General features: G+C 35.0%; 1 protein-coding gene and 1 pseudogene across 5 annotated transcripts; one reads left to right on the top strand and one right to left on the bottom strand.

The window, feature by feature from the left end:
* Window positions 1–238: 238 nt before the first annotated feature.
* LOC121299390 lies at window positions 239–3,760 on the bottom strand (annotated as a pseudogene).
* Window positions 3,761–3,865: 105 nt separating this feature from the next.
* On the top strand, window positions 3,866–19,786 carry LOC121299359 (heterogeneous nuclear ribonucleoprotein K-like). Of its 5 annotated transcripts, XM_041227098.1 has the most exons (18): window positions 3,866–3,954; window positions 5,414–5,479; window positions 5,598–5,719; window positions 6,878–6,975; window positions 7,063–7,119; window positions 8,367–8,410; window positions 9,376–9,448; window positions 11,337–11,450; window positions 12,928–13,056; window positions 13,197–13,510; window positions 14,109–14,162; window positions 16,465–16,507; window positions 16,956–16,971; window positions 17,131–17,163; window positions 17,498–17,565; window positions 18,156–18,325; window positions 18,820–18,848; window positions 18,935–19,786. In XM_041227098.1, exons 3-17 carry the CDS (start codon window positions 5,659–5,661, stop codon window positions 18,842–18,844), a joined length of 1,299 nt encoding a protein of 432 aa, XP_041083032.1. In that variant the 5' UTR covers window positions 3,866–3,954; window positions 5,414–5,479; window positions 5,598–5,658; the 3' UTR covers window positions 18,845–18,848; window positions 18,935–19,786. The 5 variants fall into 5 exon arrangements, with proteins under 5 accessions (XP_041083032.1, XP_041083038.1, XP_041083011.1 ...); XM_041227077.1 differs by lacking the exon at window positions 18,820–18,848 and having other exon boundaries at window positions 3,871–3,954; XM_041227093.1 differs by lacking the exon at window positions 18,820–18,848 and having other exon boundaries at window positions 3,871–3,958.
* The last annotated feature ends 1,172 nt before the right edge of the window (window positions 19,787–20,958 follow it).

Raw genomic sequence — 20,958 nt, 5'->3', positions numbered from 1 at the left:
ATACAATTTGCTTAGGTATGAATTTAAAATTCTAGTTTCCATTCAAAAAAAGCTTGAGAATCTGTATAAATTTTCCTGTCATAATGGTTATTTTTTAAAATTGTCAACCAATGATTAATTTCTTCTTACATTCAATGGATTATCACACTATATCATTCAAGTCAGGAAAATACAACATTTGTCTACACCAAAAAATTAAGCAAAAAGTCTTAATTTTGAACATTAAAAAACATTTTTAGGCTAGGCATGTGTATTGTTCTTCTAAAACTGTTTAATAGCCTCCATTTCTTTTATAGAAGTATAGTATAGTAATGATCATGTACTTATTTTTTAACAACTGTATTTATTCTCTTACATGTCAAGGAGCTTCTATGTTTTAAACTGCTGTTTTGCTTAGAACATTTTTTCTCTAATTCATTTTGGTTCTCCAACATAATGTCTTGCAGAGATCTTCACTGGTCCAAATGAATCAACCCAACCGGACCCGATGTAGAATTCTTATTATTAGACCCGGCCCAAAAAATAACAGTGGAACATTTTTCCTATCCCCAACTTAGTATATGCACTGACTAGATACAGTATTAAAGCAGTATTTTTCCAGTCAACCTGGATGTCTGGTAGAAATACAGACACTGTTTATTCCATCAGGAACCTACACAGAGGACTAAAATTAAATATATACTATGTTTGTGTAAAATATCTTTGTCCACACTGCAGACTTGCATTTTTCTTTTGTTCATGGAATTCATTTTTCTTAAGTTTATTCTTTCACGCCCTTCATAAACAAATCTATTACTCTTAAGAATGACGTAAAAGAAACCCCTTTGATATTGGTCACGTGTCTGCTGCTGCGCCCTGCAAGCCATGTCATGTGCTACTGGGGGAAGCCAATCCACACAACAGGAAGTATAAACAATAATTTTTAATACCAAAGAGAGCCTCTTTAATAGTAACCAACAGTTTGTGTATTCTGAGTAAACAAAATCAAACCGACTTGACCCAAGTGTTGCGTGACAAGTTTGCACCCTAAAACCTGTTCGGTACGGATTAGGTTTCTGGTCCCTGGGTCTGGGTTGGAACTCGAAGGGTCATACTCAATTGTCATAATGCAGCAGAGGTCTATAAGTTCTTGCTGGCATTTTTGCAACCCTGCCATCACATTTTTACGCTGAACTGGGTCTTTGTTTAAGACTTTTATTTCTGCTACAAGAGTACCCAATTAGGCAATAAAGAATCTGATTAGCAAGCTCCACATCTAAATATCTAGAGCCATCTGGAATTTTGGCTTAGATGCTCTAGCTTCCATGCTGTTTGATAGGATTCCAAGAAGGGTAACAATATAAGCTTTAAAAACAGTGACTGGCTTTTTAGTCAATAGCACAGAAAGGTAGGTAAAAGGGAGGGAATTTATATCAATGTTCATGTTACTCAGACTGCAACTTAAATTCCTTTCTTTTAAAGATGAAGATGCACTACTGTCTTTTGTGCTTGAACCGTAAGCTGTTGCAATCCACAAAGGCTGGTTACCAAAAGGCTCACATTTTTATAACATCTTATTTAAAAATTTTCTGGGCAGTTTGCTACATTTGTCAATCCTATTACTGAGGAATATTTCCTCTTATATTCCCAGGACAGCGTTTCTCGATTTGGAATTTCCAGAATGACATTTCTATTGCTATGAAAACCTTCACTTCTCTCCTGCAGTTCTCTCAACAGTCTTTGCATTAGTTTGCAGTTTTACTGGAAGTGCTTTGGGCCTAGTGCAATTTTGGGGCAGGCAAGGAACAACAAAAAGGCTCCGGGTTGCTGCTGAGGTGCTGCGGCACTGATGTTTGTTTAGAAACAGCATGCAGCTCTTGCTGAAAGTTTACTTCATCCGATTCTTCCACTGGAAAATCGTGAAAATCAGCATTGTCAAATTCTACCAGTTCCTGATTGAATATCTGTGGGGTCCTTGTTCCAAAACCTTGGTCACCAATGTATGAGCGATTATTTTGAGACGCAGCATTCAGAGTAATAACGCTTGAATGTTTACTCCTGCTACCAGAGCCACTTTTATAATCAACTTAGTTATTCATTACTAATTGATCATCTGCTTCAAGGCTGGCACGTAACTCCTCATCTGATGGCCCTACATTGTTATGTATAACATCATCCGCATTTCTCAGTTCTTCATCCTTATTCTTCACTTCTTATTTGGTCTCTCTGTAGCATTTTCTGGTTCACCAAGTAACCTACTGAGAACTCTTGTAAATTCTTCCACAAGGACCTCTACTTCGCCTCGTATCACTTTCACATTGCCAGGTTTAAGCAGAAGAACCCTAAGATGATAAATAATTTCCCACTGTAATAAAATTTTGGTACCAGGATGGAGGTTGGCATGAAGAACAGGAATAGGCTGGTATTCCATTCCCTGAAGCTGCTGTACTCCATCTGTCAGCTGAAGCATCAGCAGGCAGTTGGGCTTTATTTCCCAGGGCTTTTGCGATGCCTTTATATAACTGCGGTAACATTTTAATTTGTTGCATCTTTACCTCTCAGTTTCTGAATCTGAGAGTATGCAGGTTGACTCACACCAACCAAGGAATCTATATATAGACAATAAAGTCCATTAACCTCCATTTTTGCAGCCTGTGAAATGTCATCAGGCAAGACTGGATGTTGTAAGTCTCTGAGGTCGCTTAGAAGCCACTGCTCAAAAACCTGTAACTTAATCTGAGCCTGTGTAAGGTTTGTACTAGCATTTTCCTGCTGAATCCAGTTGATACATGTTTCAAGTCACTGGAAAGGGGCTTTTATATGCCATGTTGCCTGCAGCCTAGTTTCCACTCTTTGTATACCACCAGATGGATTCATTTTCAAGTCAGAAAATAAAGGCTGTTGTAGTATTTCATTGATGACAAGTTCCTGAAAAAAGGAAATGCAACATGATAACACAAGAATGAATTTATAAACAGGATGTTTAGCATCTACCTCATCTAAAAAGTCTACAAGTAAACATATCATACACCCAATATTGGCTATCAGTAAACTAAACAAAAGTTTCTCAAAAACAAATGGGACCAGAATCAATAATTATGGCTAAATGACAGTGTCATTTTTCAAAACTGGTACACAAAATCCTTCAGATATTCCAGGGAATGTTCATGTCTTCTTTAATAATCTTTATGAAATGGAATCTAAATCAGACACACAGTTTTTAATTTTAGGTGTGTTATAAACAAAAACAATATTCAATTCAGTAAACTCCACAAAGGAGAATACATGTTTAAAATGGTTAAATTACATGTTGTAACCGTTTGTAACACAATTTCATTCCGTTAAATAAACATAATGTACAAGTAGATTGACTGTCCTGTTTGGTATTTACAATTACAATATTTTAACTGCATTGGCATATGGTCATTGACAGTATGTAAATTATTGTGTTGACGTTAATAAACACACCAGTACAGCACATTTTTTGTTTCTGTTCAAACCACATTCAAATTTTATTTCAACATAACCAGGCGCCAAACTGGCGCCCGAACAACCGAAACAACGCGAGATTAAATAGTTAGGTATGTGGGCGTTACTTTTTTATTTTATTTTTTTAGTCTACAACCAAAGAAAAATAATTATAATTTTATTCATTTGTCCATACGAACCTTGAAACTCTTGTATTTTCAAACTGCGTTTAACATTTCAGCAGACACTATTTAGATCAACCGTGTCGAAGAAACACGGTGCTCTGCGTGTCCAACCAAACTACTTTCACAATCGACGTTAGCTTGGCCCGTAGTCCGTGTCTTTAACATGTTGGCGTTCTGATTGACCAATTACGTTACAAAACGCAGTCATAATGAACCATTGCCTTCCAACCAGAGTGCTCCGCGCTGTGACTAGGACGGAGCTTTGCCCAGTATCAGTCTCGATGGTAAAACCTGTCGAGGAGATTAGGAAGAGGGTATCAAAGTAAGTAAGTAAAATAGATCGATTACACAAAATACCCAGCAACATCTAATATTTTAATTAAGGTAAATTAATACACAATGTAATAGATTCTGCAGTTCAATTATGGAATAAAATAAGTAAAATCATTATGTTTTTAGGCCGTAGATTACGGCGTGGTGGTTTGGGGGAGAGAAAAAGGCTTTGTTGTGTAATAATAAACTATAATAGTGGATTTATGTTACACTGCATTACGCTTCAGAGCCTACAGGGTATTATCTAATGTGTCCAGATGTATCGCCTTTTATTATTAGTAAGGGAAGCAAATAATTCGTTTTGTAACTATCAGATTGCACAAAACTAGGCCTACATATTCATATTGGCTGGTATAGTCCTGATAGAATTGCTATTGTAATCAAATTTACGTTTGCACTGTTTATTTTATATCGTGGGATAATGTGCAAGACCCTCTTTTCTGTGTTTAGTCTTATTAATTCGATTTAAATGTGTTTGTGCAGATATACAAGTACCTGCACGGACGAAGCCTGTGGGGTTTTCGCTTCAGTACAGAGCACGGGCAAACGAGTTATTAAATTTGTCCTGTGCAGATAAAATAATACTGTGCAAATGCGAATGGCCAAAGTAATTTAGAAATCAGTTAAGCATAGTGCAGTTTCTCACAAGTCTGTTCACCCCCTATGTGTAAAATCTATGAAAACAACACACCCGCTAGAATGCAATGTTTTGAATGACCAATACCTGGTAAATTAGAGCAGCCATTTACTTTTGCGAGTTGATCAGAAGTACGCACTACGCTGTATTTTAATGCAAATGCCTTTCAAGCTGATGACCACCTCAAAAATAGTGGCTATATTATAAGATGAGAAAGGAGGTGATACATATGTAATACCTGATATTTATAAATACGGTACAGTAGTAAATCGGATTATTTACATTCAGATGTTTGCCATGGCGATATTTGGTGTCCCCAAGGCCCTGTTGCATCAGCAATCGGTCGTTTTATTATTCTACTGTAATTGTTTTTATAATGTGGTGAAACAAGCAAAGGCGCAGTACACTTGATTAAGTTGTATTTAATCTTTTTTGGAGAATAAATGTATCGGGTCGTTGATAACATTTGGGGGAAAAAAATAAAATCTGAAAAAAATGATCCCAACTTACATGTATCGTGAAATTCCTTGGGGATTTTTAATTTATTTTATGTAAACCTGATCAAATATCTTGCTTGAAAAAAAATGTACTTGAAAAAACTGTATATTATATATATATATATATATAATATATAGAATATATTGATATATAATATATTTGGGATTGGGGATTATATGTCATTAATAAAACAGTTTATCCAACAAATAGGTTTGTAAACAAACGGTCATTGACCAAGAAAGAGTGGTTTATTTAGCATTTTAAATTAAATTTATAATCGGAAAATTTAATTAATATTGCCTCTCCTTTTCAGTTTTTAAGCAGTTCTAAGAGACGAGTTTCCGCCCACAACACGCCCATTCAGACTAAATAAATACCGGTAAGTGCCTGAATCAAATTCAGTTCCTCCAAACATGGGTAAGGTTATTGTTGTTAGTTTTGCTTTTTGTCATACTCTTTTTTTAATTTTTTTATTTTCATGTAAATTTTTATAACAGGTTCTAGCAGTTGGCCGCTGATAAGAGTCCAATTTCTGTCTAATTTTGTGACCAAAAAACTATGGAGACTGAAATTGAACAGCAGGAAGAAGAGACAACTTTCAGCAACACAGACACAAACGGTGAGGGTAAAATTATCGCTGCTTTACCATTTTCATGTTGAAGTTGTGTTATTCACAATAGCATCTAATTCAGTTTGGCAAGCATGAGTGATGCCAGCTGTGTGACTGCCTTATTTGGAAACTAAAATATAACCTAAAAGGTACTTTATAAAAAACACTTTTGCACATGAGATTTTGCTTCTCTTACTGGCACAGTTGCTTTTGTTCAATATTTACTAAGTTGAGCCATAAACCATAAAGCTAGCTGAGCAGTTAGATTAGTCTGTTGGGTTTATGTACCTAGAAACCGATACATCTTCGTAATAGAAATTTAGACAAATTGTGACAGCTGAATTAAATGTTTTGTTTGGTTTTTTAAATACATTTGATCAGTGGCTTTATTTGAAGGTCAACTAACGACTGCTCCAGATTTTTACTAATGTGTTTATTTATTTATTGAAAAATTTGTATATTGTGTTACATGCTCCTAGATTAATAGCTACTGCTGTCTGATTGACAGGTTGATTAAAAACTAATGTTCTTTACTTCTAAGGGAGACATGGGTTTTTCAGTACATAGTCGATGCAGAACTGGACAGTTAAGTGGACATTCACTAAGGTTCTGTAAATGAATGATTGTCTGCCTTTGTATTGTGTCTGAAAGGGAACATGATTCAGGAAAGTGGTAGCAGGGTAGAGGTTCTTTGGTTGCTATGCCAATAACTAAAGCAAAGGTTCACATTGTTGTTTCACATTGACACAAAGCTTGTTAATTAAATGCAGCTCATTAGTTAGCAGTCATTTACATTTCTACTGGCAGTTATTGTTTTTGAAAAAGCTGTATACATTTGAACATGTCCAGTGTTTCTAATTTGCAGATGAGGCTCTCCAAAGAGCATTGTAATCTAGGACAGATCTAATAAGGGGCACATTTGGCATACAGTAGTATTACACTTACATTTTGCTGTGCATGAATAACCTTACTGTCATCTTTTCTAATGTACATTTCACCCTTTTTGCTGTTAGGTATTTCTACAACCTGTCAACAGTTACCATACAGAACTTAAATGTAAAAATATGGCATAAAATGCATTTGTTGTGAGAATCATGCATTCTTTTCACAATTGGGGGGGTGTCCTTCCTGCTTGCATAATAAATGCAATATATGCATATTCCCTAGGCAAGCGCCCAGCAGAGGATATGGAGGAAGAGCAGGTCTTCAAAAGGTCCCGCAATACTGATGAAATGGTGGAATTGCGTGTTTTGCTGCAAAGCAAAGTAAGTTAACATTTTTTTTTTTTATTTAAATGATTCCATTTATACATATTTAATACCAAACTAATTTTGAATTTCTTTCTGTTTAAGAATGCTGGAGCTGTGATTGGCAAAGGTGGCAAAAACATTAAAGCACTACGTACAGACGTGAGTATTTATTATAAGTTATACACCAAAGAAAGCAATTTTGTATTGCTTTTGTAACTTACTCGTTATACCTTCAGTACTATTGGAGATTTAAAAAATAACATACACTTTTTGGGGGGGTTGTGGTGGCTTCTGTTGCAAGCCATTTGTAGTGATTTGAGTCCATAAGGATTGAGGGTTTCACTGTTTCCACCTCAGTTTGACTTTCAACATTTTTTTTTTTTATTCAACTTCTCCCAAGTACTAACACGATACGATAATTACACTCCAGCTGTTATTTAAATCTCAATTAGTGGCAGACGCAATGCTGATGCACCCTTTTAATTACATATTTTCCCTTAAAACAAATCTTCCAAATAATACATAATCCCTTGCGGTGGCTGGCCTAAACCAGAGTTGTTAATTTTTTTTTTTTCTTCATAACATTTCCGCCTATTCTTCCTTCAATAGAACATTGTATATGAAGCCTATGTAAAGATTTCATGATTTACAATGAATATTGATCATAAATCAATTCTAAACACTTAGTAACAAAATTAGTAAATATTAAGTTTCCCAAGTAATGTTTCTATAGGTTGGCTCATGTGACCAGACATTTTTTCTTGTGTTCAGTTACACTATTCATAAAAAGAAGAAAAAAAAACACACATTTAAAGGGCAGATTGGCAAAAGAGAAAAAATCTAAATACTCACTTAATAGTAAGGTTTTATTAAATTTGTTTTACATTAAAAAAATACAAATTTTTGCCCAAATAAAAGCTCTATTAAACATGTCTCTACTATCCTGAGCTGACCTATAGTCTTGGTTAGATGTTGGTTGTATAGTTCTGAATCTAAGCAGTAGTCCTTCAGTCCATTTTTGTTGCCTTTATAAAGCTGTGCCGTATTCAAAGGAAGAAACCGTGAACTGCTCTTGTTCATTCCTCAGGATTTGAGTCTGTTATAGAGGATTTAATAGTGATGAGTATAGTTTGTATTAAATTAAAATGTATTCCTTTTCCCCCTCTTCCCTCTCCTTTTTTTTTTTTTTTTTTTTTTGGCCACCTATCTCCGTTGCCCATGTTCTGGATCGACATGCCCCTGCGTTGCCCATCATGACGTTGGCCCATCCACCCCTGAACGCCCATGTGAAACCCTGGTTGGCCATGCCCATAAATGTGCTCATTGCCAAACGGGCACCTTACTTGACAACTGATTGAATGCCCATACCCAATGCCAACATCCACGAACGCCAATGACCAATGCAGTACAATGCCAGTGTATCAGTCCCAGACAGCAGTGGCCCCGAGCGGTATGTCCCAACAGTTTATGCCTCACTGCCTGATTAGACAGAGAAAAATGTATTTAATAACCTGCCTTTTTATTTGTTTAATAGTATCCCCTTTTAAGACGGTGTACTGTTGTTTTTTTCTGTCTTATTTTCCCCATTAAGTCTTTTTTTTTGACGCTGCAATTATTACGTGAGTTGCCCAACAGAGAGATCAACTAATTCATTTGAATGGAAGGAGCACAGCTTGAAGTGTTGCATATTTTGCTGCGTTGTTAATGATGAATTGTTCAAAGCAGTCTTTTTCGCTCTGTCCTTGTGGCCCACCTTGCTCCCCCTCCCCGCGCCCCCCTACCCAACATCACCTGTTCATAATCTATAATGAGAAATATGCCGGCGTTCTGACCACTGTTTCACTACTCATTAGTGTTGTCTGTTTTGTTTTGTCCTGCATTCGTATTTGGTTTCTCAAAGGGCCCATCAGTAATGCTGTATCTTCCAACTTTTTTCATAACTTTGCTCCAGATTTCTGTCCAGCACCTCTACAATGTTCACCACTTGCATACACTCCTGCTTTTTTTCCACCGAATGAGAAGGTGTGCCAGTGTTACGAACGTGATAGCGAGACTTTTTTTCCTAAATTGCTGGTGGTGGGGAATTTAATGAAATTCAACATTGTCTGGTCTCGGCTATGAAGTTTTCTTGCCCACTTAATCTGAGCCCTTCCAGTTGCCCATTCTTCAAGACCTGTCATTTGTTTTTACTGTATGTTAGGTTTAAAAACAATATGCATGTTTGTATTCTGTAACTAGTTTTATGTTGTTGATGGGGACTCTTGAGTGTGTAACTTGTATTTCTAAATTCATCATTAAATGTGGTGACTGTAAATGTGATGTGTAATAGTTGAATCTCGTGTGTCTGAGTTACAATTGATTGTTTTTTTCATTTTTCCCCTTTCTAAAATGCCTGTGATTAATGGTATTTCACAGTATTCTGAGTATCAGCGCTGACATCGAAACAATTGGCGAGATTCTGCTAAAGATCATCCCTACCTTGGAAGAGGTATGAATTTTGTTCATTTGTAGGAGATCTAAATGTAGTTGTGCAATTGTCCTCATTTGAGAACAGGCTACTTTTATCTATCTATAATAGGGGTATATATATATATTATATATAATATCTATATATATATCATTTTTTTTTAGCATTTCTAAAAGATTGACCATAGGTTGGCAATTAAATAACAATAACCATGTTAACGGCAAAAGTGAAGTCTAAATGTAATGTATAAATTAATACAGCATGCTAGTGTTAGAACAACAGATTATTGGATTGTAAATGCATTATTGGTAATTGTTTTCTTAACTGTTACCCAATATGTTTGTGGGTAAAAGTAGCTCTGAATTGAAGCAGTACTGAACTGTGTGTGAGGCTTAACTGTGGTTTCACAGCAAGCTCTTCACATGTCTGGTGAAGCCTTTCACAACGGTTGTGTAGCGTAAAACGCACAGCCTCTAAAATACACTGGTTATATTTCTGTCTGTGTCAGGCATAAATGTACTTTAACCAATATTTATAAAAAATCAGTGTGGCAAGACTGTTTATTACCGTGTTCAAAATGAAACAATGTTTTTTCCTCAATAGTAATAACATTCAGATTGTAAATGGCTGTTTCTGAGTAGGCTACAGGACTACCCCGCTGAATGAAAAAACAAACAGTTTAAAGCTCACAAAACAGACGCAAGCACCTCGGAAGAGAAAACCTCTGGTTTATCCAGTTTGCGAAAAGATGTTCACCCAGTCTGAAGTATTTAATTGAGCTATGTTTTGTTTTGGAGAAAATTTTACATTTATTTTCAGCAGACCTGGGATGGGACCAGGGGAATGAATGTTAGAAAGAATCACATGAATACGCTGCATTGTACAAAAAAAAGTAATAGCGTAAATATGAATGAATCATTATTTGATAAAGGTTGGCCTACATTTTGGGTTCAAAAATAAATCAAGAGCTATATATGAAAATCCCAACTGGGGATTACGGTAACACACAATCTGTTTGGAATGTGAATAGTCTGTTTGGAATGTGAAGCAGCATTTTGCCATACCATTTCTTTCTGAGACAACTCGCAGTAGGAAAAGTATCACAGCGGCAGAATTTTAGGACGTCAAAATATCACTAGGCGAGCAATATTTTGCAGCTGAGATTTTTCCCATAGTTCCAGCTAGCTGTGACCTATCAGATGGGTGGTTTTGGATTGCATGATACCGTTTTTGGATGAAAACATCAGACTATCCCATCAACGGGAGTTGTGTGATTTTAATATCCTATGCTACTTCACCACACACAAGTAACAAGAACACATTTGAATTGCATTCAGAACTTTTTGGCCTGGTTATTTGGTTCCTGTTGGGGTAATACAGTTCTTGATATTGAATTCTGTAAGAACAGAAAGTTAAAGGGGGGCAGTGAAGCTTTTGGAAACAAGGCAATTTTTTTTAAAAGCATAATTAAGGGTTACCCTGTGAAATTAACACCTCCTTCATTGCTATTTATTTAAAATGTAACAAATGTCAAACACATTGAAGCAATACATGTATAGTACATTTCAATTTTGTAACATTTAAATTGTTCCAGTTTTCTTTCCTGGTCCGTAAATAACAATATTTTCTTTAATAAATGAACTGCATATACTCAACGGCATATTTAATTTGTGGTCAGTTTGGCTGTGTTGGTAGGGGCACGATTTACTTTGGAAACCGCTGCTGCATATGCTGTTGTGTGTCCACCAATCTTGTGGTATCGCTCCTCACTGCTCCCCGCTAGCCGTGCCACTCGTGTGTCCCAGGCTTTAGTGTGCTGTTTATGCCACATGTTGTCTTCAGAGTAGGTGTTTTTTTTTTAAATTTATTTTTAATGTATGTGTTTCATTTATTTCTTCCCTTACAATAGTACCAGCATTATAAAGGGATTGACTTTGATAGTGAGCTGAGACTACTCATTCATCAAAGCCTGGCAGGAGGCATTATTGGTGTTAAAGGAGCCAAGATCAAGGAGCTGAGAGAGGTAAGAAAATTGTAATGTCAGACCTGGTCCAACATAGGAATGCAATGGATTAATAGTTTTGTTTGATCAGCATAGCAGATAAGAAGCAAGTCATTATTGTGTGCTTATTATATTACTTTGGCTCACTAACAACCTAGACATTAACCTTACTACAATATTTGTGATGCTACCTTCCTTGCTTTATCTCCAGAACTGCTTTTTATAGCTTAGCTATAGTTTTATAATCTAAATCATTTAAATAAGTCAGTAACCCTGATTTGCATCTACAGACAGTGCATAAATGAGAATTTCATAATAAACTGGTAACGAAACTATTCATTTACAAAGAGAATTCGAAATGAGTCCATCAGCAAAGTGGAAAGAGGTGCAAATACAGCCCACAATACATAGTTTAAATAATTTGTTGAATAAATGTTTTATATATATATATAATGTGTGTGTGTGTGTGTGTATATATATATATATATATATATATATATATATATATATATATATATATATATATATATATGTATTACACACACAAAATCAGCATGTCAATTGTTTTTATCGGTGTTTAAAATGAAGCGGTGTGTATATGGGTGTTTCCAAGTAGCCGACAGAGCACTGCCCCTTTAAAAATAAAAACAAACAAAAAAAACAGTTGAAAAGCCAAATCGCAGACAGGCATCACAAAGATCCAAAGGACTAAACAGAAACCTCTCGTTTTATCTATAGTTTGCAGGAAAAAAAGATGTTCAGTCTGAAATATTTTATTTAGCCATGTTTAGCTTGAGTATTTATTTTCAACAGATTAGAAATAAAATGTAAGTATGAATTAATATTAAGATGCAAGCCCACTTTTTCGTTTCAAAATAAATTAAGGCGGTAGGTGTGAAGATCACAGCCGAGTTTACAGTAACATGCAATCTGTTAATTTATGTGCTTGCTCAGCTACAAAATACAAATGTCATTCACTGACCTACATATCTACACTTAAATGCTGCGTGCATTCACAACCAAGCAATTTACAGGTCTAATTTGTATTTTCACTGCATGACATACTGCATTTTTAAAGGAAATGCATAACTAAATGTGTTTTTACATCCATTTCCAAGATTTCACTGACTGTTCAAATTCACATTTTTCATGATTTCAGTGGCCTCCAACAATCGTACTGAATTTATCTGGTCCTCCATTGTGGTGTTTTTTATTACACTCGTTGATCTGGCTACCTTGGGATTTTTCACACATTAATATTTATGTAAGACCTGCTTGTAATAGTAATTAAGTGTAATAAGATTGCTGTGGTACATGATCACTGGAACAGACAGATGCTTCAAAATCAACACATTTGTCTGAAATTGAATGACCCACTTATGTATGTGTGTACATGTTACATTTTTGCATTTTGTAGGAAAAGCTAAATATTTGGCAGCAGTGCAACCTTTTAAAAATAAATAAATAAATAATAAATTACTTGTCTTTTTTTCTCCAGAACACCCAAACAACAATCAAACTGTTCCAAGAGTGCTGTCCTCACTCGACCGACAGAGTAGTGCTTGTTGGAGGAAAGCCTGACAGAGTTGTGGAATGCATTAAGGTTATTCTTGAACTGATATCAGAGGTAAGATTATTTTTACACATTGTTATATTGCATATTGAAGCCAGTGTACATACGGATTTCCCCAGTTTTATTTTTATTTTTTTATTTTGACTTGATGTGTAACAGGGCAAACCTTTACATTTGAATGTCTTATTTTTTAGTCTCCTATTAAAGGGCGCGCACAGCCTTACGATCCAAACTTTTATGATGAAACATACGACTATGGTGGTTTCACCATGATGTACGATGACCGTGGAAGGCGTCCCATGGGTTTCCCTATGCGTGGTAGAGGGGGCTTTGATCGCATGCCTCCTGGTGGAAGAGGGGGCCGACCCATGCATCAGTCTCGCAGGGATTACGATGACATGAGCCCCCGCAGAGGACCACCTCCCCCTCCCCCTCCCCCAGGCCGAGGTGGCAGAGGAGGCAGCCGGGCTCGCAATCTACCCCTCCCGCCACCACCGCCCCCAAGAGGGTAAGAACACTAGGGATAGGTGTAGCAGAATGTTCGTTTCATGTTATGGTTTTGATAAATGAGCCTCAACCTGAATCTTCACATTCTGCTATTTTATCCATCTGTCTTGCATATTCTGAAGGTCAAGCATATGGAAGCATGTTGGCTTTATAAACAGACCTGTAAGGAGTTTTAAAATATGCTGTTCTCGTATGTATTACTTTGCCCATATTCATTCAAGTTTTCAATTTTGTCTGTAGCTTTTAACATTTTGTTTTGTGTATTTGCATACTTAAGAAACCTGTCCCACACGCTCACTGACTGCAACATCACACGGTTGCCTTTTCTATTGGGGTAAATTCTTGGGCAGAACTTCTGAAGTCTCTGTCTGCCCCGCAGACATAAATTAAGTCCAAGGTTCACAGAGATCATAATAGAAGTTTATTATGACTCCTAGTTCAACAGACAATCACTTTGATATTAGTAGAATCTGGCCTTCGTGAATTCTGCAGTATTTTTGTATATAATTTATTTTAATGTTTATAGTTCAAAACAATATGGGTATTAAGCATTTTAAAGTTACAAGGTTCTATATTCCCCGTTCTCAAATTATTTACAGAAGTGAGCCGTATTCCTTTGAGAGCTATCCTGCCAGTTCAGACGACGGAGCAGAGTAAGTTGTTTTACCCGCAATTGGGTGCACTGGAAAAACTGCTGTCTGTGTGCGAAAGAATTGATGGGCAAAGCAATTGTTTTTGTAAACTACTTCCATCTGTAAAACATGTAACATGTATTGAGTCACAGGTTTGGTAGATATGGTCAAATGCTGGAGAACAAATATTGTTTCTAAAAAAAAAAAAAAAAAAAAAAAAGGATTTGTAGCATGCAAAGGTATGACCTTTCTGGGGGTGGGGTATTTAAGGTGACATTTCTGAAACTACTATTGAATACGGTAAAACCTGTCTAATCCAGCCCCTCTGACATCCTATTTAATTTGGCATGATTATTTAAATCCTTATTGAAATATATAGTGTGATACAATCTGGAACCTGTCTGTGGTACAAAAAACAAGAAGACGACATTGCATATATACCCACTTGTCCCACCAGCGTCCTTCTTAATTTTATAGTTGTTGAACAGCAAATAACTTGTGTGGATGTTTAGACATGTTATGTCATGGAAAAAAAAAAAAATGCACTTATCAAAAAAGCTGAATGTTTTCCAAAACCTACAAAGAGCTCTGTGAAAATTTAAATTACACGGCAAACCATTTTAGACATTCTTAAAAAAAGAAAAGAAAAAAAAGAAAAACAAAAGCCTGTTGTAAAAGCAACGCAGAAAACCTTAATGCCAACAAAGCACCTGAATCCCGCTTGCAGATGCACTGTACCAAGTGAACGTCTTTCTATGTTAATGGGTTAAATAGGCTTGTACTAATAACAGGTAAAGATTTTTGAGGCATTATTGTTTAAGCATTCATAGTTTTGCGATTAGGTACAGTATTTGTTTACAGTAATTCCTGTAATCCAGCACACTGTCTAATCAAGCAATTTTCTGGACCCAAGTAATGACAGGTTGTACAGGTTTTACTGTAGAAGTTCTACTTCCTTCTTTGAACTCGCTTGTGGTGTGTGTGGTATTTTGCTGTGTTTCTCACTCAAACTAATCCTTATCTTAAAATGAAATGTTTTACCCATCTAGCCTCACAAATTTGTCTTGGTTTTGTAATCGAGTAACGTATGTATATTTTAAAACTCCCAACATTAAAATTTACTACTGAAAACCGTGTTTTAGTAGAAATCTTACACCTCTATGTTGTAAAGAGACCGTCTTTATGAATGGTCAGGGTTCCTTGTAAGGGTGAGTTGGTATACAGGTTTTGAGGTTTACGGGGGGTTTAGGTAAATTGCTGTATTGGCACTGTTGTGCTACACCGCAAATATTAGCAGGCAAGCGACTGCAGCAGGATAGCCTACTGTGTTTTCGAAGTTCTGTTTAAATAAGTTATTACAGTATTCAGTCTTTTTTTAGGAAAGTTGCATTTTTTTTGTACAAACTGTATCAATAGTATGCTTATTTGCAGTGTCACATGAACTGCAGATATAAAACCAATAACAAACATCTTGGTGTTAAAATAAAATGTAATGGTGTTGCTATACGTATTTTAACCCTTGTCAAAAATAACTGTTCTGCACTATTAAATAACTTGTTAGTAAGTGTGTGTTTTTAAGCAGTGTAATCATTTCCCAAATTTATTTACCATCAACTAAACAAGGATTTTTTTTTTTTTTTTTTTTACATTAGGATAATAGATATTTTACGTCGTGGTGTAACAAAACTGTTTCCTATGGGTTCAAAATTTCCGTAAAGATTATTTATTATAAGATTGATATTATATATATATATAATGTATAGATGGATGTGTTTTTATAATATATATAATATATATATATATATATATTACTATATATGTACAACTATATAGTTGATATAAAATGTGTAACACATTGCACAACTTAGGATGTTTTAAATTGTCTAAAAAAAAAAAAAACACTAATTGCTATGACTTTCAGCTTTTGGTCATCATGAAATATAAAGTAGACAAAGTTTTAAAGCATTCCATGAAATGAATTACTGTAATATTTCTCCATTTTGAGTAAGTGTTCATTTTGCATCTTGCATATTGTACAACCGGTAACGAAACTATTCATTTATGATGATTTTTGTCATGATTTTATCATACCATGGAAATTGTATAAATTGTCTTACTGCTACCTGTTTTTAGTTTTGACTGCACATTTTGTTAAAGTGCAACTACCAAAAGAGAATCAATCACATAACTGGAAAACAAATGTCCTTTTTTTTTCTTGGAAATAAATTGCGAGGCAGTCTATACCTGCAGGTGTATTCATAAAATGGGTTAAAAGGAAGTGTTTCAGAGAATTTCTGTTAAGATTTTTTCCTTTCTTTTTAAGTAATGATAGAAGAGGAAGACCTGGTGATCGCTACGATGGAATGGTAATGTAATTTATAGAAGCGCATTTAAGCAATATATTTTGTTACCAGAAAAAACATTAGTGATGTGCTGAAAATCTGTAGCTTTAAAGGTTAACATAACTTGAGTCACTTAATTGTATGATAAATATGTACATGTGTGGTGCAAGCTGGCTCTGCTTTTCATTGCAAGGCAATACATTTTTGCTGGTTGCTTCAGTAACTAAGGAACAGTTGAATTTGTAGATAAAAGCCTACATCTGTACAATGAATTCTGAGCTTGTAAAATAGTAATTGTAAACAAGTCTTTTGAAAGTGACTGTATAAGCTATACCTGTGTAACAGATGTATCTATTATAATCAAGACCTTTCTGTTTATTGGCATTTGTAATGAATAGAAATCCTGTCTATTTAAAGTGTTTTTAGTAATCCATTTTCTTTTTTTTTGCTCCATGCAATGGGAATGGAACAGGGTGGGGCTGGATATGGTGAGTGCATTTTACTTGATATAGTGCATTTAATTCTAATAAGTTGGAAAGATGTATTGTTGGAATGTGGTTTCAAGTCTTACACTTGAATCATTCAATTCTAAAAATCGTATTGCACTTCACTCATGATTAATTGTTTTTTGTTTTGTTTTGTCTCAGATAATAATTCATCGTGGGAACCATTTCAATCAGGTAAGAACGTTTTAATCTTGCTATGACCATGTCTCTTTCATACTATTAATTTTTTGACAGTAAATATCATTTTAAAAAAATTGTAAATTTCTTGTAAAAGGTTTAACAGTTGGGAATAATAAAGTTCCTGTTAATGTTTAGCCAGTGATTTCAGACATGTTACACCATTTATCTTGTCTGAGTAGTTAATTATGTAGAAATACTGTAATCACCAGGGCTTTGCATTATATGTTAGGTGCTCTGCCTCTTTTTTTTTTTATATATATATTAGTTCTACTATAGTGAAATACCAAAGGAAAAAAACCTGAATGTTCATTTTTTTTATTTTTGTAAGGTGGCCGGGGTTCTTATGGAGATATTGGAGGACCTGTTATCACAACTCAAGTTACCATCCCCAAAGATGTAAGTTTGTCTCCTGACAAAATAGCAGTTGCATTTTTTGCTTTTTGATGGCTCAGTCTCGGAGACAAACATGGATATATTAAAATAAATTGAATTCATGCAAAGAGAAGACATTTGACAGCCTTGGTTTCAATGGTTTTGCCAGATTCAAAGTTGACCTTGCAGACTGAGTACCTGGCGATGCAGTTGGTATGCAAGTAAATAGTTTTACTGAAATGTTGAACTTGTGTTCCAAGGTCAAAAGTTACACTCTGTTAAAGACCTACTGTTTTAATGTTCAAACCTGGGCAAACGTACACAATCCCAAGGGTTTTCTAATCTAGTGCTTTTTTTTTTTTTTTTTTTTTTTTTTTTTTTAAACTGGTAAATCATTTCTCTGTTTTGGTCCCAATAGTCCTTCTTTTTTCCAATCAGTACACTAGTATGGAATATAACCCAGGAAAAAAAAATGCAATGCATAATTCCTTTATAGAGATTCAAGTTCTATTTAAAAAAAACAATGAGTACTGTGTTTTACTTTTTTTTTTTTTTTTAATACAGTTCCTAACCTTCTGGTACGCCCTAACCTATTTTGCCCTTTCTTCTTTCAGCTGGCTGGGTCAATAATTGGGAAGGGCGGTCAACGAATCAAGCAAATCCGACACGAGTCTGGTGCATCAATCAAAATTGATGAACCTCTGCAGGGATCTGAGGATCGCATTATTACTATCACAGGCACACAGGATCAGATCCAAAATGCTCAGTATCTGTTGCAGAACAGGCAAGTATTTACAGATATGCATGTCCAAGTGTCTTCATTTTATTACTGAACTAACTTTTAAATGACTTCTACCTGACTACATTTTATAACAACTCTTGCTTCCTTTTTTCTTAATGTTCTACTAATTCCTGGGGGACAACTTTGAGGCTTTCTCCTAATTGTGAAACTGCTGCTGTATTGTATATTTTATATAAAAATAAACAAATATAAATAATTTAAAGAAAAAAGACATTTCAAGTAAGACAACTTGGAAGATCTGAAAATTGGCCTAGTTCTGTGTGGAAGACTAGTGATTTTGTTGTTTTTAGCTAGTTGAATTGACAACAAATCACAGTCTGCCATATGGCACAGGCCTAGCTTCATCTGGACGAGTAGAAAATATGTATTTTTTTTTAAAGCAGCATTTCACACGTACTAATGGGGGCTTCTTTCTAACAAGTGCATTGCAGTTATTTATATGTAATTTTTTTTTTGTTTTGTTTTTTACTAACTAGTGTGATGGATGTCTTCGCTAGTTAGACAGGTAAAAATGTAATGCTTTTGATCTAAACATTTTATACATTTTGTTTTGCATATTTAATGTGTTAATGTGTTTTTTTTATGTTTCAGTGTGAAGCAGTACTCTGGTCGGTTCTTCTAAAGGAGAGTGTGATTGAAGGAGATCTGCGCTGCTTGGTTTGTCCTGTCCCTGCTTCTGTTTAAAGAGCCAACATTCCTCTGCCTTCGGTAGATGATCTGCATTTGGGGTGTAGTTCAAGTTCTGCTTCTTTTCCATCCAGTGTAACGTTTTAATTCTTAGTGAACCTTACTAAATGTTTGGAATTTTTGAAATAGCAGCAGAATGAGTGGATTCTGTATTTTACTTTTGTTATTGTTTTGATGGTTTATTGTAATGTGTTTTCTGTAACTAAATGGTGAACAGACTCATTATTTATGTACACTGTATGGGCAAAAGTACTGGTCTAAATGTGCCAGACATCCATTCAGTACAATGTGCAGAATGTAATCTTGTTTTGTAAGGAACATTTTTATGATTTTTAAAATAAATTTAGTAAACTACTTGCAATTTCAGTTACTAAAAGGTTAGGGACTGTATAAAGAAATGTAAATATACAGTAGTAATTTCTAAGACTTTTTTTTTTATTATAGAATTTGAATCTCCATAAAGGAATTATGCATTGCATTTTTTCCCCTGGGTTATATTCCATACTGATGTACTGATTGGAGTAAATAAGAACTATTAGGACCAAAACAGAAATGATTTAAAGCCCAAAATCAGTCAAATTAGATCTATCATCTGGATTCAACAGTGTATTTAGATCATTGCCTGTTGCCTTTTATGGCTTTTAAACTATATGCCCCATATAAATACGATTCAGTCCTGTTGTAGAGCACAAGTTTCTCTTTTTTTTTTAACCTACACTTTGATCTCACTGAATAAACTACATTGGTCTTACTGTACCCTGGTTTCCAACTGTCAGTTCTACCTAATTTACTGTAAATGTTGCCATGATAGAATGACTGCTCTCTGAGAGAATCTGGGATCTATTTTGGCATCGTAAATACCAGCTTTTTTGACTTATTTAGCAAATTCTTGTTTGAGGGGCAGCCATAAGTATTACGTCATATGTTTATTTTTCTGCACAGATTTGCTATAAAAATGATTAATTCATTTCAGAATATTTTTTTGTAGGGAATATGAAATAAGCGATCACCAAGAGCCTTTTTATTGAATATAAATGCGATCTTGCACCATCCATATGATTATTGTTGGCATATGTTTCAGCTTCAATAACCACCACTGATAAGATGTAATCATGTTCATGGCTTCTGTTGCAAAACAGTACAGGATTTAAATATATTTTCATTTCTACTATATTTTGTTTAGTTTTCAGAAGAAACAAATACTGCACTTCATACAATGTTCATAAGTACATGTTATTTGCAGTTTAAATGGGAACTAACTTGTAGTCCAGTCCCTTTGTGTATACTTAATATTTTGTATTGCTCATGGTATTTCTGTTCTAACAAATAAAATACCAAAAAATGGATCTGTACATTATTAGAACATTCTTTTAAAATTGCAAACAAAGCTCATTTTAATTGAGTGTTGGATTTCTAAAACTAGTAGCAAGCAGCAACAACTTTGGGTTAGCAAAAATATCATATTTTTATTTGTATGGGTTGATCTTAAAAACAATTCTTACATGCTTTAACAAGAGGAAAAAAATGTAAAAACTAATCCAATCTTAACTTCATGAACAAAAAATTTAATCATAGAACTTAGAAGTTAGGTGCATTTACACTTGCACAAATATTCACAACAAATGGCCAAGACTGTGTATACTGGAAGATTTTGCTAGTGTGAACCCTAACGAGCACGTCCTCTTATCCTCGCAAAAGTTTGGGGTTAGATATTGGCACAGCCAGATTATTTCCTAGTGTAACCACGCTGAGGACATGTTCTGGAACGATCAGAGAAAATTCCCAGCAGACAGTGCACACACGGCAGCTATGTCGTCATCTTGCTGCCTTCCTGTAATTAACTAGGCGGTAGCATTAAATACTGGGGTTAAATATCCACTGCGTTACACATTACATGAACATAGTAAAAGTAAAATAAGATTAAGATT

This window comes from Polyodon spathula, chromosome 2 (genome assembly GCF_017654505.1).
Source record: "Polyodon spathula isolate WHYD16114869_AA chromosome 2, ASM1765450v1, whole genome shotgun sequence".
Taxonomy (NCBI): Eukaryota; Metazoa; Chordata; class Actinopteri; order Acipenseriformes; family Polyodontidae; genus Polyodon; species Polyodon spathula.
Note: the sequence above shows the minus strand (reverse complement) of the source record. Positions and strands in the feature narration are given on the sequence as shown.

Bases quoted from the DNA above. Each gene is read 5' to 3' on its own strand.
- LOC121299359 (XM_041227077.1), top strand. From the start codon at position 5,659: ATGGAGACTGAAATTGAACAGCAGGAAGAAGAGACAACTTTCAGCAAC. The intron at 8,411-9,375 runs GTATGTCCCAAC...GGTATTTCACAG, and splicing joins GACAGCAGTGGCCCCGAGCG to TATTCTGAGTATCAGCGCTG. The intron at 13,057-13,196 runs GTAAGATTATTT...CTTATTTTTTAG, and splicing joins TTCTTGAACTGATATCAGAG to TCTCCTATTAAAGGGCGCGC.